Source organism: Lipotes vexillifer, unplaced genomic scaffold, assembly GCF_000442215.2.
Source record: "Lipotes vexillifer unplaced genomic scaffold, Lipotes_vexillifer_v1.1 scaffold1103, whole genome shotgun sequence".
In the NCBI taxonomy this organism is placed as follows: Eukaryota; Metazoa; Chordata; class Mammalia; order Artiodactyla; family Lipotidae; genus Lipotes; species Lipotes vexillifer.
This window is the reverse complement of record NW_006775759.1, coordinates 1,120,092-1,136,374: the sequence shown is the minus strand read 5'-3', so window position 1 is coordinate 1,136,374 and position 16,283 is coordinate 1,120,092. Positions and strand designations below refer to the sequence as shown.

The window sequence follows — 16,283 nt, the reverse complement described above, 5'->3', positions numbered from 1 at the left end:
TTTTGCGGTACGTGGGCCTCTCACTGTTGTGGCCTCTCCTGTTGTGGAGCACAGGCTCTGGACGCTCAGGCTCAGTGGCCATGGCTCACGGGCCCAGCCGCTGCGTGGCATGTGGGATCCTCATGGGGCACGAACCCATGTCCCCTGCATCGGCAGGTGGACTCTCAAGCACCGCGCCACCAGGGAAGCCCAGAATTTATAATTTTTGAAACACTGTGATAAAATGACCCAAAGGTATGATTCTAAGTTTAATCTAAATACTTGGTCTGAAGCACTGAAGAAGTTTCTACACAATTATGTGGCTCCAGATGCATGAAGTTCATTGGCAGAACTTAACAAATCATGACACTAAGTTGTCAGTCCCACCAGTCATGCAAGGGTTTTGTTGAAGTTCAGCAAGTGACTTTCCATCTTTCCTGATTTCAATTGGCTACCCTTTCAAATCAAATCAAAGGAGTTTCATTATATTTATATACATATTTTAAGAAATGTGTTCAAAATCAACCAAACATGGTAGGTAATTTTTGTCTCCCAAATTTTTATGTGTGCATCTCTAAGCCCTTAATTTTCAGTAAAACAAAACAACTGAACTCAATCACCTAATGCTGGACACATTGTTAAACATGTATTTCCCAAGTTTTCTCTTATTTATTTAAAAAGCAGTTAAGGGCTTCCCTGGTGGCGCAGTGGTTGAGAGTCTGCCTGCCGATGCGGGGGATACGGGTTCGTGCCCTGGTCCGGGAAGATCCCACATGCCGCGGAGCAGCTGGGCCCGTGAGCCGTGGCTGCTGAGCCTGTGTGTCCGGAGCCTGTGCTCCGCAACGGGAGAGGCCACAACAGTGAGAGGCCCACGTACCACAAAAAAAAAATAAAAATAAAAAAAATAAAAATAAAGAGCAGTTAATTTCTCACACTTATACCTTGAAGGGACAGGGTATATGTGTGTGTGTGTGTGTGTGTGTGTGTGTGTGTGTTTAAACATCTTCTAAGAAGCATTGCTTAACCTGGCAGTATGGCTGTAGCCAGTTCTTATGTTACCTAACTTTTCATTTACTTATTCATTATTGTATATCGCATATTCATTACTTCGTATGAGGGTTGTCTTCAAATTGCAGGTTTTTAAATTTATTTATGTTTTTCAGGATTCTTCTCAGTCCTCATATTAATTTTTGGGGAGGTTTAGTTTACTTTTAGAGCTAGATAATATAATTTTAAAATCTAGTGAAAATTGTGTATCATTTAAATCTACTGAGAGCCGGTAAAAGTGTGCTGATGCCCAGTCAGTTCTGTTGTGTTACTGCCCACCCCATCCCTCAAGATATTTTCACAGACATTGTGTGGAACTACTTGACATAAAACCAAACAAAGGCGCCAGTGTCAATCCATTTGTTAAATAGTAACAAAGCTAAGTTTGTTCATTTGTTCCTTCGCTCCTTCTCTCCCTTATTTTCTTTTTCTTCTTGTTTAAAAATTTTTTCGTAAAAGAGAAAAACACATGTAGAGTGACATTTGAGTATTTTCTTCCATGACTCCAATAAAATTATTGTGACTCCCTCCCTGGTATGACAACTCCATCTTGGAGACCATTGTGGGCTTAATCCTGACTGCAATGACATCTTTATTTTGTGTCCCTAGCACTTAGCACAGGAACCAACAGATAGAATGTATCATTTATTCATTCATTCAACAAATATTTGAATGCCAACTATGTACCAAATTCTCTTTTAGGCATTAGGCAACAATCAGTGCTTATTAAATGGCTGTACTAAAAGCCCTGATGGTATAAGGGATGTGATAAGATTAATTGTAAATTGATACTGCTGTCTTTCTCTTCCTGTGCCCTGTTTTTTTTTCATGGTACAGTCATTAGGTATAATTTGGAAAAAATGGCAATTGTTTGCAGAATCTGTTGCAATACCACCCCTGATGCCAAAGGGGAGTTTCAATGGTTCAGTCGATCCCAGGTATGAATCCTGATTGAAGTCCCTTGTTTTATTTGGAGAGGCCCATTCAATCAGAATGCACTCATAGTTTTGATACACATATTTTGCAAACAGATGCTCTCATTATTTCGAAATCACCTTGTTCATTTGTTCATTCATTCAACAGTTTTTGAGCACCGCTTATGCTTCACGCTCCTTCTTTCAAGCACTGGGTTACACTGATGGAGAAAATAGACAGTCCTTGCCATCATGGAGCTTACATCTAATGGGGGAGATATGCACTAATCATATTATCATCCACATTTAAGCAGAATTATAACTGTGATAAGTGCAGCAATATAGTAGAGGGATTTGATCCAGTCAGTGAGATTAGAGAGGCTTCTCAGAGGAATGCTTATGAAACTGAGATCTTCAGGAAGAATCAGAGTTAGCTGGTTGAAGAGAAAGGAAAAGCCTCACAGATGGAGTGAATGGCACATACAAAGTCTCCTGAAGTAGGAACAAGCAGATTGTGTTTAAGGAATCAAAGGCCAGGACAGTTGTAGCCTAGAAAGCAAGGAGGCTAGAGTTATATAGAAAGGCCAGACCATGAAAGTCTTGTTAGTGTGTGAAGCATTTGGTCTTTATCATCATAATGGGAAGTCACTGAAGTGTTTTAAATGAGGATAATAAAATCAGATTTGCAATTTGAGAACAATCTCTCTGATTGCATGTGGATAAACAATTTTAGGTACAAAATAACGTAAATTAGTTATGGTGCTATTTTGGCACTTCAGTGTAGAGGTCATGGCTTGGACGGTTATGGTGGTAGCAGATATGGAGAGAAATGAATGGATCTGAGGGAAATACAAGGGATAAAACCTACAGGGGTTGGTAATAGATTGGATATTTGGAATGACATAGAGCAGTATGTCAAGGATGAATTCTAGGTTTCTGGTTTGGAAAACTGAATAAATGGTATTATCAATGGGGTTAGGATTATGGGAAGAAGGCTAGTATGGCATGGAGGGATCATGAGTTTGATTTAGGGACATAATATATTTGAGATGTTTTTACAACAGCCAAGTAGAGATATTAAGCTGGCAGTTGGGGGAAAAGGTCTGAAGTACAGAAGAAAAGTCTGGGCTGACGACAGCATGAGTCATCAGTATATAAGTGTTGGTAGAAGTAATGGTCATGGATGAGATCATCTAGAGATAGAAAATAATGTGAGAGGAGAGGAGTGCATAGGTCAAAGAGTTGGGGAATTTCAACATTTAATGTCAGTGTAGAGGAGGGTGAATCTATAAAAGATACAGAGGAGAAGGAGTGGCCAGAGAGGCACAATGAGAAAAACAGGTGATTCGGTGGCATGGATATCTTGTGTGAAAATCACATAATCATAGACTTTTTGAGGTAGAATGTACTATAAAAATCATCTAGTTCAATGATTTTATTTTACTAATGAATAAACTGAACCAGAAAAGTGAATTGCTTAATATAATAGAAATTCTGGGATTATTCCACTGCTCATTAAGTATTAATTAACACTGCTGACTATGGAACAAGGATAATGATGGTACTCATGTTACCACTGGTAAGTGGTATGATTCTTAAACTTGAAATCAGGAGACCTTGGTTTGAATTTTTGTTCTATCACTTTCCAGTTGAATGGCCTTTGTCATGTTTCTTAATCTCTCACAGTATTCACTTACCCATCTATAAAAATTACATACCCATTGTGAGTTGAAGGTTAGATGATATATGTAAAAGTGCTTTATGAACTATAAAGTACTACATTAGAGTATTATTCAAAGTGTTTCTACAGAAGTATGAATAAATGAGATTAACTGTAGAAATCATACATCAGACGAATTTCAAGGGGAATCTTTCTCTGCCATATGTTTAATTATAAAGCCACAGTAAATAGCTGGGTACTGGTACAGGCAAAGACTAGTCAGTGAAAGAGAGGGGAGTACAGAAAAAAGAAAATGAGGAATTTAGTGTATGATAAAGACGGCACAACAAATAAATCCATTGCACTATTTAATATACTGTTTTGGTACCACCACCTAGCTCTTTTAGGGGAAAAAGCTAGATCTCTATCTTATTACAAAATAAATTACAGTTGAATCAAAGATAAAATTGATAATTTTGGCTACCTAAAAAATTAAATCTATATGGCAGTAAAAAAAAAACCTAGATTATAAACAAGGTTGAAAGTCAAATCTCTTTAGAGAAATATATATAAATGAATGACAGGCAAATTTTAATATTTTAACAAGGAAAGAATTTTTTCCCCTAGATTTATATGAAAACACAAAGGCTCCAGTAAGAAAATGGGCAAGGTCATGACCAGGCAATTCACAAATGAAATTATAAAAATGACCTATTACTATAGGGAGACAGATTAAATCTTACTAGTAATCAAAGAAATGCAAACCAAAATAATAGTGAGATATCACTTCTTACCTATTGGATTAGCAACAATTAATAAGATTTACAATGCATAGTGTTAATGCTGTAGGGGAAATAAGCATACCTATGCATACTTATATACTGGTGGTAAGAATGTAAACTGGGGCACTTCTGGAGTGCAATCTAGAAATTAAAATAAATGTTAAAAATGCATAGATCACTATATTGATATAAACAAATGGTTGAATTAGTACATGGAGAAACTAGACAAACAGAAGAATTTCAAATATTCTTTAAATATTCAAAGCATAACTTGTTACTCCTCCACTTCTTATGTGTGGCCTGTACATAGTGTCTTTCTTGTAAAGAATATAATATGGAAAAGGGAGGGAGTAACTTTACAGTGTAGAAATCTGGCCAACACTACCTCAGCCAGGTGATCAAGGTCAACAGTGGTAAGTCATGTTGATATTATGTACCCCACTTCATATGATGTAATGAAAATGACCCTTTTCCTCTATAGTCTTCCTTCTTAAAACCCCAAACCCCAGTCTAACCGTAAGAAAAAACATCAGAAGGCCTCCAATTGTGGGACATTTCTACAAAATACCTGACTAGTATTCCTCAAAACTGTCAAGGTTATCAAAAACAAGGAAAATCTGGGGAACTGTCATAGTCTACAAGAGCCTAAGGAGACATGACAACTCTATAATTTGCTATCCTGGATGGGATCAGGAAACGGAAAAGAACATTAAGTAAAAACAAAGGAAATCTGAATAAAATACAGAATTTAGTTAATAACAATGTATTAATATTGGATCATTAATTGCAATAAATATACTATTGTAATATAAAACGTTAATCATAGAGGAAACTGGGTGTGATGTATATGAGAACTCTATATTATCTTTGCAACTTTTCTATAAATCTAAAATGCTTCTAAAATAAAATCTTTATTAAAATTGAAGAAATTTAAAAATCTCTAGAGAGAAATAAAAGCATAAACCCTATATTCTGATAATTCTACTTCTGGGAATATGTCCCAAGAATATAATCACTCAGGTGTGCAAGGATGTATCAACAAGACTGGTCATCAGAATATTGGATATAATAGTGAAAAACTGGAAACAATTTGAACATCTGTCAACAGAGGACTGGTTAAATAAAATATTGTACCTTTATGCGCTATAATACTATTTAGTTATTTAAAATGGCGTATTTCTTCATTGATATTTAAATACCTCTATGACATATTTTTTGAGAAAAAAGTAGTAGTAAACAAGCATGTATAGTCTTATTCCATTGACAGAAAATTATATGTGTTTGTGCATGGGTGATTATGCAGTTTTCATGAAAAGTACTTGGAACATCAAAATATTAATAGTGGATATATGAGTATTGAGATTTTGTGCATATTTCTTTCTCTTTATATTTCTTGAATGCCTTGACTTTTCTACTTTTTTATTATCTTTACAACAAAAGACAATACTAAAATTATTTTCATTTTGATAACACTTTATACATTACAATTTACTTTATAGACCACTTTTGAGAGTAATTCAAGAATAACAAATTAGATTGTATAATTTTTTTGTCATTGGGATTGGGTTTTAAAGACTTACTGAATATCTTCCAAATGTGCTGGTAGTACTTTTGAAAAGAAACTTAGTTTATGTTTTTCACATTGCTGAATATGTACGTTGTGCTTTATGCCTTATGCCGTTTCTCTCCATATCAGTCTTTTGCAATTTTACATATGCTCTATGAAGGATGCGCTGACCTAACATATCTGATCTGTCTGGCAGGAACTGAGTGACCTCTTTAGGGCTGAGGATGTCTCTGGCATCTTGCTTTAATGACAAATAGTTGGGTTCTAATTCCCTATAATGAAGCTGGGATTCTCAATATACACACTTACAGTTTGCTCCCTTTTATTAGACTGGGTAAATAGCTGAAACATTACATGATGTCTTTGTGTGGATGTGAGGACTTCATTATGAATAACTGTCCTCACACTGGCCTCCTGAGATGTTTGTCTCTAGTATCTTTGTCAAGAAATTTAAGAATGTCTCTTGAAGTGTTAATCACAAGAAAATCTGTTCAGATTTGCATGTTGCCCTCTGCCTGAGACAAAGGTACTCACAGGCTCTTTGTATTTGTCTGTATAGTTTGTATTTGTGTGTGTATTTGTGGGGCCCAGCCTTAGAGTAGTATTACTAACCCAAGCACCGATTATTGCATAAATCAGCACCTTTCAACATCTAAACTGTGTGGGCAGTCAATCGTGAAGTAATTCATTACTAATAACAAAGTACCAAAGTTTTTAAAAAACTGGCATTTTTAAATAAATGTGAATAAATTTAAGGATATTCTTTAAATACTAAAAAAAAAAAAGAATGTCTCTTGGTTTGAAGTCTAAACAATGGGCTCTCATGATGCAAATGATATAACTAAATATTCCTATTGATTTTTAAAGAGCAGTTTGGGAAGAGAAAGTAGGAAGTTGGGGAGGTGGATTACTTTGGTAAGCCTAAAATGGAAGTTTTATGTGCATTTCCACATTTTCTGGAATATGCCCTAATTCAAGTTTTAACCCCTTGGCTTTCTTCTGGACCACGGTAATGAGCTTCTAACTAGCCTTACTGTGTGCAGGCTCTTCTCTTTATAGTCTGATTTTTACATTCGGAACATGAATCTGTCAGATCCTGTTTGCATCATTCTGCCTCTAGCTCAAGACTTTCTCTCTACAAGATAAAACCCAAACATTTTAGCTAAGCACATTCTCCTCTCTATGCCTTGGCTCATATTTTAGCTGTGGTGTGCCCTACTCATTCTAAAAGCTAACCTGAAAAGTCATCTTTTATAAGACGCTGTCTCTGATCTCCATAATTGGATATCATTTATCCTCTTACCACAAACTTACATCTGCGTTGCTCTCATGTGACATACTCACTGCATACCTTATATTATAAATATTTGTAAGCTTGTTTAACCTCCCATGTTAGACTAACCTCCATGAGGGCAGATCCAATATCTACTCCACTTTTTGTATGTCCACAGCATTAGACAGGATTGATGTTTAATAAAAGTTTATTGAAGGAACAGGAGGCTCCCACTTCTGACACAATAAACTGATGTTCCCCAATATTAACCCTACCTCTGCCTCCTGGCCTGGATTCTGTTCCCAGATTATTCTGATTCAGCTGTTTATTCTGATTAAACATTTAAATAATATACTAACTTCCCTTGCTCTAATTTAATGCTCACCAAGCACTTTTCTCAATACTTGGCTCCCAGTGTAGTTTGCCCCTAGGGGAAAAGGGTGTTAAACAAGTAGATGATTCAGTCCCCCAGCCATGATAATTCTCATTATAGTTTAACTCAGTGGTTCCCAAAGTGTGGTCCCTGGACCATAGCATCAGCATCACCTGGGAACTTGTTAGAAATGCAAATTCTAACTACTGAATCAGAAACTCTGACACTGGGGCCTAGAACTCTATTTTTAATAAGCCTTCCAGGTGATTTTGCTAAAGTTTTAGAACCATTGGATTAATTTATAATCTTAGGAATCTTAGAAAACGTTAAGGGTAAGTGAGCAACCCTGAGATTGTTCAGCTCTGACTCTGCAGGGCTGAAGGCCAAACCCTGGTCTGTGATGATAAACCAGTGCTAAGGGTCTGCTTGTGAGGTTTCCTGGTAAGCAGCCTGGGGGCCTTTTCAAGTGAGAGCCCAGGCTTTCTTTGTATATTTTCTATGTTGATCATTGAACCAAAGTATGACATTCTCCAAACTATTTTAATATGTATTTTAACACCTACTACCTGTATGTTTAGTTGGATAAGAAAAAAGGAAAGAAGGCAAAATGAAAAGGATTTAAAAAGACAATCTTGAGGGTAGGAAAAATGCTCAAATTGCATAAACAATAGACTTCCAATCTTTGAAGTCATAATCATAAAAAATGTTTACTCATGACCTAAAACTTTTCACTCATGATGTAAGAAAATATGAATAAGAAAAGTGTATAAGCAAATTGACTTGGAAAAAGCACAATGAAACACATCTTTCACCATTCGGGGAGGAGAATATGCAGAGAGCATCTAGGAGTTGCAAATATATCACAAAATATTAGGTTTATTATCATAATTGTTTTATGATATAATAAAGAGGAAATGAAAATATTAACTTACCTCAGACTCAATTTTTCCACTCAAAGACCTATATTCCTGTATAACTTGTGAACTTAGCTCATCACTGTATTGAACATTTAGGATTTGAAAGCTGCTACGGTAAAAGTAATATTTTTGCCCTGTAAAACAAAGAAAAGGCAGAATCAATCTCACATTACTAAGTACTTTAATCTGTATTTTATGCAGGATTATGGGAGGCTATGTTATACAATTAAAAAAATTTTGATTCCCTTGAAAGTAAGCTCTAAACTTAATATAATGTAACTATAATAAAATTATTTTTCTTTCAGTTTTTAAAAAGAGTGGCAATGCTGGAACTGTTAAAAATGCATGAAAATCAGAGCAGCATTATTTGAGAAATTAAATTGTTCAGTAGTATCATAATTTTCATTCTTACTATATTTTAGGGAGATTTGTGATTACAGATTTATTCATTCAGGAAATATTAATGTCTATAATATACTATTATTCATTTATAATTAAGGAATAAAGTAATTCTGAATAGTTTTAAAAATTATTTCAAATACTATTCTTTTTAGAGGAATTAGTGACTTATTGGTTCTCTGGATTAAGCTAGAAAATAACTGTTCTGACAAGAAAGCTAATATGGTTGTTCAGTGTGAACCATTTCCATCAAAAAGGGTCTTCCAGTGGATATATTAAGCTATGTGAAGGAAATAAAAATTCCTAAAACATACTTGTCCTTACCTTAGAAACATTATGAACATGGACATAACCTAACCTGTCTCAGGAAAAAATTCCATGCTTCCATTTGATCATTCATATACATAATTTGTTCAGAGAAATGCCTCAATCAGGGAAAGCGTTTGAGATCCTGGGGATAGGGTTGTGTGGTCCTTTGTGGCAGAAGGACAAGTCTTTCTAGGGCCATAATTGGTCACTGGTATACACTTTGAAGAGGACTTATTTAAGTCTTCGCCCTTTGTGTTTAAGTGTGGCAATACAGTGCTGTTAAGAGCAAAAATTCATTAGTTTAATCTGAAACTTGATGTTTGTTTTTCCCTCTTCCGTAATTCACCTTGGACATATTTGTCTCTAGGTGATTTGATAGCAAAATGTAGTCAAAAGCAAAATTTAGCCACAATGTTATAATTAGATTGACTGAAAAGATTATTCCTAGTTACTGGAATAAATAAACTTGTTCTTGCTCAGTCTCCACACTCATACATACCCATATGCCTTCACACTCTGCCCCACCCTGCCCCAATGATTTAAATAATTTAACAGGATTATAGCAAAATTAAAAAAAAAACAAACTCAAAGTGTTTTTTCAGGTGAAGGAAACAGATTATAACATATATTATCTAGTGAAATTTGACACATTTTATCTACATTAAAACATCTGAAAGAATATTCACTGAGATGTTGTTTGTGAATGAGCAGGGTATATGGATTCTTTATATTATTTCTTTGTTTCCTAGTTTTATGATGTAATGAAAAATTAAAGAAACTAAGAGAAAAAAAAGGAACAGAATCCTTTTTAAAGTTTGTTTTTAACCTCTTTCTACTTCTTAACTTCAAATTCATCTCCTATCATAATTGTTCTGCTCCTAAGATTATTTTCGGGAGACAGGTCGTGAATTAACAAATATCTAGATACATCCAACTTTTAGATGTTGAAACTTAAGGTCCTTTGCAAATTTTAAATGAAGAAGGAAATCATGGTATTAATGAACAAAACAAGTGAACTCTAGCATCAGAAAAATATTGAGTTTTTTCCCTTGGCTAGAATTATTCTTGTCTGGGTTTAATGTTGTTTAGTGTACTAAAAAAGGCCAAAAGAAAAAGAAGAGAAAAAATACTGAATTAGAGAAAATATAGACATGAACATATATTCAGGGGTATATGAATAAATATATAATTATGTTGTATTAAGAAATAGAAGTGGCAATAAAAGTGAGAATGCCAAACTTTTAATCTGAAAGTATATTTAGTTAATTCATCTGAAGAGTGGTATATCCAATCTTCTGGTACTTACCAAAAGCTAAAAAGTAGACAAGTAGACCTGTGGTCACTGCCAGGATCGCCACAACTGCGATGACAACAAAACATACTATGTATGGATTCACAGATCTTGAGGCCGATGGCACCCGTGATGGCCTTAGAACAAGGGAAAAGATCAAAGGCCACTCATTTCACTCAGAGAAGCAATCATTTCAGCTCTCATCATCATTTTCTGCCTTCTGAAGTCTCTTAGCTTGCACATGGCTCTATTATAGAAAACCGATTGTTTCTTGATAGGAATATAGTTCTGGAAATGAAATCTAACTGAACAACACTCTCCTTAATGGTTTTTCTTTCAATTTTTTTTTCAGCACTAAAATGTTGACATTTAGATAGTTTGATAGAAGAATAAGGAAATCTGACCTCAGGTTTGCAATTGCTTTTCCTTCTTCTGCCAGTTGATGAAGTTCTCAAGAATAACAACTATTTCTGTTTTACTACAACTCCTTCTAAGACCCTATGTTGGACACTACTGTAGTAAGCTCCCTTACCTGGGCACCATCCTCAGGGATGTGCTGAAGAGAGATCATTTTGGGTGGGGAGAGGGGTGGAGGGAGTCAGACAGTAGCATTTCTTACTGTAATATTCTCCGGGTTATTAAAATGGGGATATGTCTAGAGGCTGAGAGCTGAGATCCAGGACAGTAATAAGCACCTGTAATTAATTAGAACTGTACCAGCAGCAGAGGATTTGCGTAATTTTTTTCACCCATGAAATCATCAACAGCAGTGTAAGCCAATAGATTTGTACTAACAGTATCTGGTATTATATTAGGCATATAATCCAAGTACTTCCTCACGGCCTCTCTCCCTACCACACACACACTCACACTGGGGAGGTCACCAGAAGAGCTGAATGTGAATTCCTGTTTTATCCCTTGTTTGCTTGTAGATCATATTGTCATTTATCTGAGATTTTCTTCATCTGAAAAAATGGGAATAATACTTGCCTCACAAGGCTAATTTGAAAATCAGTGAGGTTATATTAAGTGTATAAAGTATGTATTTCTATTAAGTAGGTTATCCACTAGACTGTGAGAACCTTGAGGATAAAGATGGTATTCATGCATATGTTTCTGACAGTTTGTAGGGTACCTGGCATGTATAGGTGGTCCATAGATTTATGATATTTATAAATATTTGTTGTATGTGTTAACTCCTGGGTGTGTTTTAGATTTAAAAGCCTTAACAGAACTGAAAAGCACTTACATTTATCTAGAATATAGTCAGATTTCCATTTTTTCTATTTGTTTTGCTAACATTCTGGTATAAGTGAGAAGGGAATGCTCTGAGAGTCAGTGATTCCCAGACTTTAGTTTTCACAGCAGGGTTGCCTGATATTTTTTGGGCTCTACCCAACTTACATACTGAGGAAAGGGCATCTCCTGGTATTTTACATTGTACCACCTGCACATTGTATGCTATGGCTATGGGACCATTATCATTTCAGAAGATTATTGGAGGTGGACATAGACTTTCCAACTTTCAATTTTGTTGAATAAACACATTAAACATTACAAAAATTGACCACACTCAAATATTATTTTTTAATAAAAGGGAATTTAAATTGATAAAAGTAGGAAGGACATAATCTCATAATAACAAATTAGATGAATAATTTAGCTCTAGCTTAATGATGTCTTTTTACTACACTGTTCTTATTTGTTCATTTTGCTATGCTAATCAAAACTGACTTTCAGCGACACTGGTCCAGAGTCCAACATTTGGGAATGACTAACTGTAGTAATTTTCTAGTAGGATAAAATTGGCCCATTGACATTTGCTGACTTTTTGAGCCTCAGTTTACTCTTCTGTTTCCTACTGGGTTTGTTGTGCCAATGACATGTGGTCACAGTTGCACAGTGTTTGGCATTTGTAAGTTCAGTAAATATCAGTGGGTACTCAGCAGGGGAGAGTCAAAAGAAGAGCTGGAAGCAAGCCAACCCAAATAAGTTTCATACTGATTGACCCCCTACCTCAACAACAAGGGACTGTATCAATTTACATTCCCTCCGACAGTGCAAGAGGGTTCCCTTTTCTCCACACTCTCTCCAGCATTTATTGTTTGTAGATTTGTTGATGATGGCCATTCTGACAGGTGTGAGGTGATACCTCATTGTAGTTTTGATTTTCATTTCTCTAATGATTAGTGATACTGAGCATTCTTCATGTGTTTGTTGACTATATGTATATCTTCTTTGGAGAAATGTCTATTTAGATTTTCTGCCCATTTCTAGATTGGGTTGTTTGTTTTTTTGATATTGAGCTGCATGTGCTGTTTATAAATTTTGGACATTAATCCTTTGTCAGTTGCTTCATTTGCAAATATTTTCTCCCATTCTGAGGGTTGTCTTTTTGTCTTGTTTATGTTTTCCTTTGCTGTGCAAAAGCTTTGAAGTTTCATTAGGTCCCATTTGTTTATTTTTGTTTTTATTTCCATTTCTCTAGGAGGTGGTTCAAAAAGGATCTTGCTGTGATTTATGTCATAGAGTGTTCTGTCTATGTTTTCCTCTAAGAGTTTTATAGTGTCTGGTCTTATATTTAGGTCTTTAATCCATTTTGAGTTTACTTTTGTGTATGGTGTTAGGGAGTGTTCTAATTTCATTCTTTTACATGTAGCTGTCCAGTTTTCCCAGCACCACTTATTGAAGAGGCTTTCTTTTCTTCATTGTATATTCTTGCCTCCTTTATCAAAAATAAGGTGACAGAGTGAAGTAAGTCAGAAAGAGAAAAACAAATACTGTATGCTAACACATATATATGGAATCTTAAAAAAAAAATAAAAATAAAGTGGTTCTGAAGAACCTAGGGGCAGTACAGGAATAAAGACGCAGACGTAGAGAATGGACTTGAGGGCATGGGGTGGGGGGAAGGGTAGGCTGGGACAAAGTGAGAGAGTGGCATGGACTAATATATACTACCAAATGTAAAATAGATAGCTAGTGGCAAGCAGCTGCATAGCACAGGGAGATCAGCTCGGTGCTTTGTGACCATCTAGAGGGATGGGAGAGGGAGGGTGAGAGGGAGACCCAAGAGGAAGGAGATATGGGGATATATGTATATGTATAGCTGATTCACTTTGTTATAAAGCAGAAACTAACACACCATTGTAAAGCAATTATACTCCAATAAAGATGTTTAAAAAAAAACCCAAAAAACAAGGGAGTGACTGTATTTCCAGAGGTGAATAGAAGTATCAAGATTTATGAGTGTAGAATGAGAAGTTACTAAAACACAAGGCTTAAGTTGGAAGCCAAAATACCTAAAAGCAAAAACCATAGGCTAGAGTCAGCATATGCTTTAGCTTGGATGAGCCTCCCATGGGAATGGCTTTAGAACCAACCTTGCTTCAGTTCATGGAAAACATATTAAACCCAATGGCTAAAAAGCACCATGAGACATGTGACTCAACAAACAAAGGGTGTGGAGCTCAAATTACCTTAATCTCAGAAGCCATAATTAATTACATAAGAATAGGTTGTTCCACCTTGTAGAAACTGCTGAAGAAATATCTGCTCTTGTTAGCAGTGCAGCTTGTCATTGAACCTCTGTATGTGGCTGATTATAAAGCTTATGCCAATACACACTAAATTGTGTACAATATTTGCTCTGCAAACTATTAGAGAAAATATATTTGCTAACACTGTCTGAATTTTGACTCATATTCAGTGGAAATCTTCAAGCAAATACTTTGCTTTTAAAGCATGATCCTGATTAGTAAAATTTTTAGTGGTTGTGTTTAAACAGCAAAACAAATATGCAGTTGTGAAATATTTAACCAGCTTCTGCCTCCTCCTTTCTCTCTCTCATTGACTTGGAAAATTACATGAATTTAGAAAACTTATTCTGTGCTCTTATTATGAGAACCTAAGTGTCAGACTTTTTACATGCTTATTGCCTATCTTCATAATAGTCTTGTAAGATGGGTATTATGATCCCTATTTGGAATATAGGAAAACTGAGCTTCAGAAAGTAAATAACTCAGGAATGACAGAGCTGGAAATAGAAACCAGGGTGGTTAGAATAAAAGAACATGGACTTCCTCTGATGTAGACTTCCTCCCTCACACTATAGAGATGGAAAAAATTTTGGGACTCCTATCTCTTGTGACATCACTTGGAGGAAGCAAAGGGAATCAACATCTATTGAGTGCTTATTAAATTGAGTGCTAGGATTTTGTTCTTACACATAGTAAATGTGCAATAAAATAATTGTTGATTTAATTTTAATTTGAAATTACAACTTACATTAATATATCAGATTTATGTAGGAATACTAGTTAACTTCTGCCATTGACACATAGTTAGAAGCAATATATGGTTGTGGATTAATAGAGTCACTTGGCAATAACTTTTCATTATTTGTAAGAATAGAGGAAAACAGAGACAGGGTAATTGCAAATTCAGATATACATAGTATGTCTGTAGAGGACTTTTAGACAATTTTGTGTCCATTTCAATAAGATTTCAGGTATGATAGTAACAAAGATTTGGTCCATGGTTGTTTTCTCCTGATGTGTATTCTTCCTCAATGATCCCATCCTATGCCCTGGTTTCAGCAAACATATAATAAGGTAATACTTTCTAAGATAGATCTTCAGCCCAGACTTCTGTCTTTGAGCTCTACATCATTATTTTCAATTATGCATTGGACATCTTATGGATGTTTTAGAACCTCCTTAAATATAACAGTTCAGTTCAAAACTGAACTTGCTTTTTCTCCAGCCTGCACTCATGTCCCACTATTTCTAATATTGGTGAATGTCACTACCATCTGTCTGGTACCGTTAAAGATCCAGGAATTAGCTGTACCTGCTCCCTCTTGGTAAGTTCCCACATTCAAGAGGTCATTGGTGCTTATACCTACTGCCTAAATCTTTCTGTCCATCACCTCTATCTCTTTCTTAATTCTGGCTACTATTATTTTGTATTATATGAAATACCTCTTAAATGTTCTCCCTTCTTCCATTATCAAGAGACATTTGGTGAGTGCCTGCAATGTTCTAGGAAAAATTTAATTTCTGGGAATACAATGAAAAGAATCATAGCACTCCTAATAATGGGGGGAGAGAAATGAGTAAGATAAATAAATAAAATAAAAGAAAAAAAAGCAAAGGAGTAGGAAGAAGTATAAGTACGGGGTACTGAAAATTTAGATAGAGTGGCCAGGAAAGGCTTTGCTGAGGAGTTGACATTTGAGTAAAGATCAGAAGGAGGTGAGTGAGCAAGCCATGAATATACCGGGGGAGAATTATCTAGGTGGATAAACAGCAGTTTGAAGGCCCTGAGCAAGGAGCTCATGTGGTAAATTTGAGGACCAGCAAGAGAGACAGCTGAACTGGAGTGGAGTGAGAAAGTTAGGGGTGGTGGATACTGGAGGAAAATAAGGTCAGAAAGATAATGATCAGGGAGTCAATGGTTTGGGGAAGATCACCTAAGGCTTTGAAAGTAAGGACTTTGGTCTTTATTCTCAGTGAGACAAAGTCTTTGAGGGTTTTGAGCAAAGACTGACCTCAGATCTATTTCTTCAATAGGATCACTCTGGGTACTTTGTGGGGAATAGTGGTCCTGGATGGTGTGGGAGACCACTTAGGAGGTCATTAAATAATCGAAGTGAGAGACGATGGTAGTTTAGACAAGGGTGGTAGCAGTGGAGGTGGTAAGAAGTAATCAGACTGTGGATATATTTCGAATTTAGAACCCTAGTGGATTTGCTGATGATTCACTTATGAG

The 16,283-nt window shown here is 35.7% G+C and overlaps 1 protein-coding gene across 1 annotated transcript in view; it reads right to left on the bottom strand.

The window, feature by feature from the left end:
• The window catches only part of TMPRSS11D (transmembrane serine protease 11D), a 47,759-nt gene extending 36,705 nt beyond the window's left edge, over positions 1 to 11,054 (bottom strand). Inside the window, exons 1-3 of the mRNA XM_007450181.1 lie at positions 11,044 to 11,054; positions 10,527 to 10,648; positions 8,528 to 8,646 (exon numbers count right to left, since the gene is read on the bottom strand). Coding sequence (XP_007450243.1) covers positions 8,528 to 8,646; positions 10,527 to 10,648; positions 11,044 to 11,054 — 252 coding nt within the window. The remainder of the gene's footprint in view (positions 1 to 8,527; positions 8,647 to 10,526; positions 10,649 to 11,043) is intronic.
• Between the last annotated feature and the right edge of the window lie 5,229 nt (positions 11,055 to 16,283).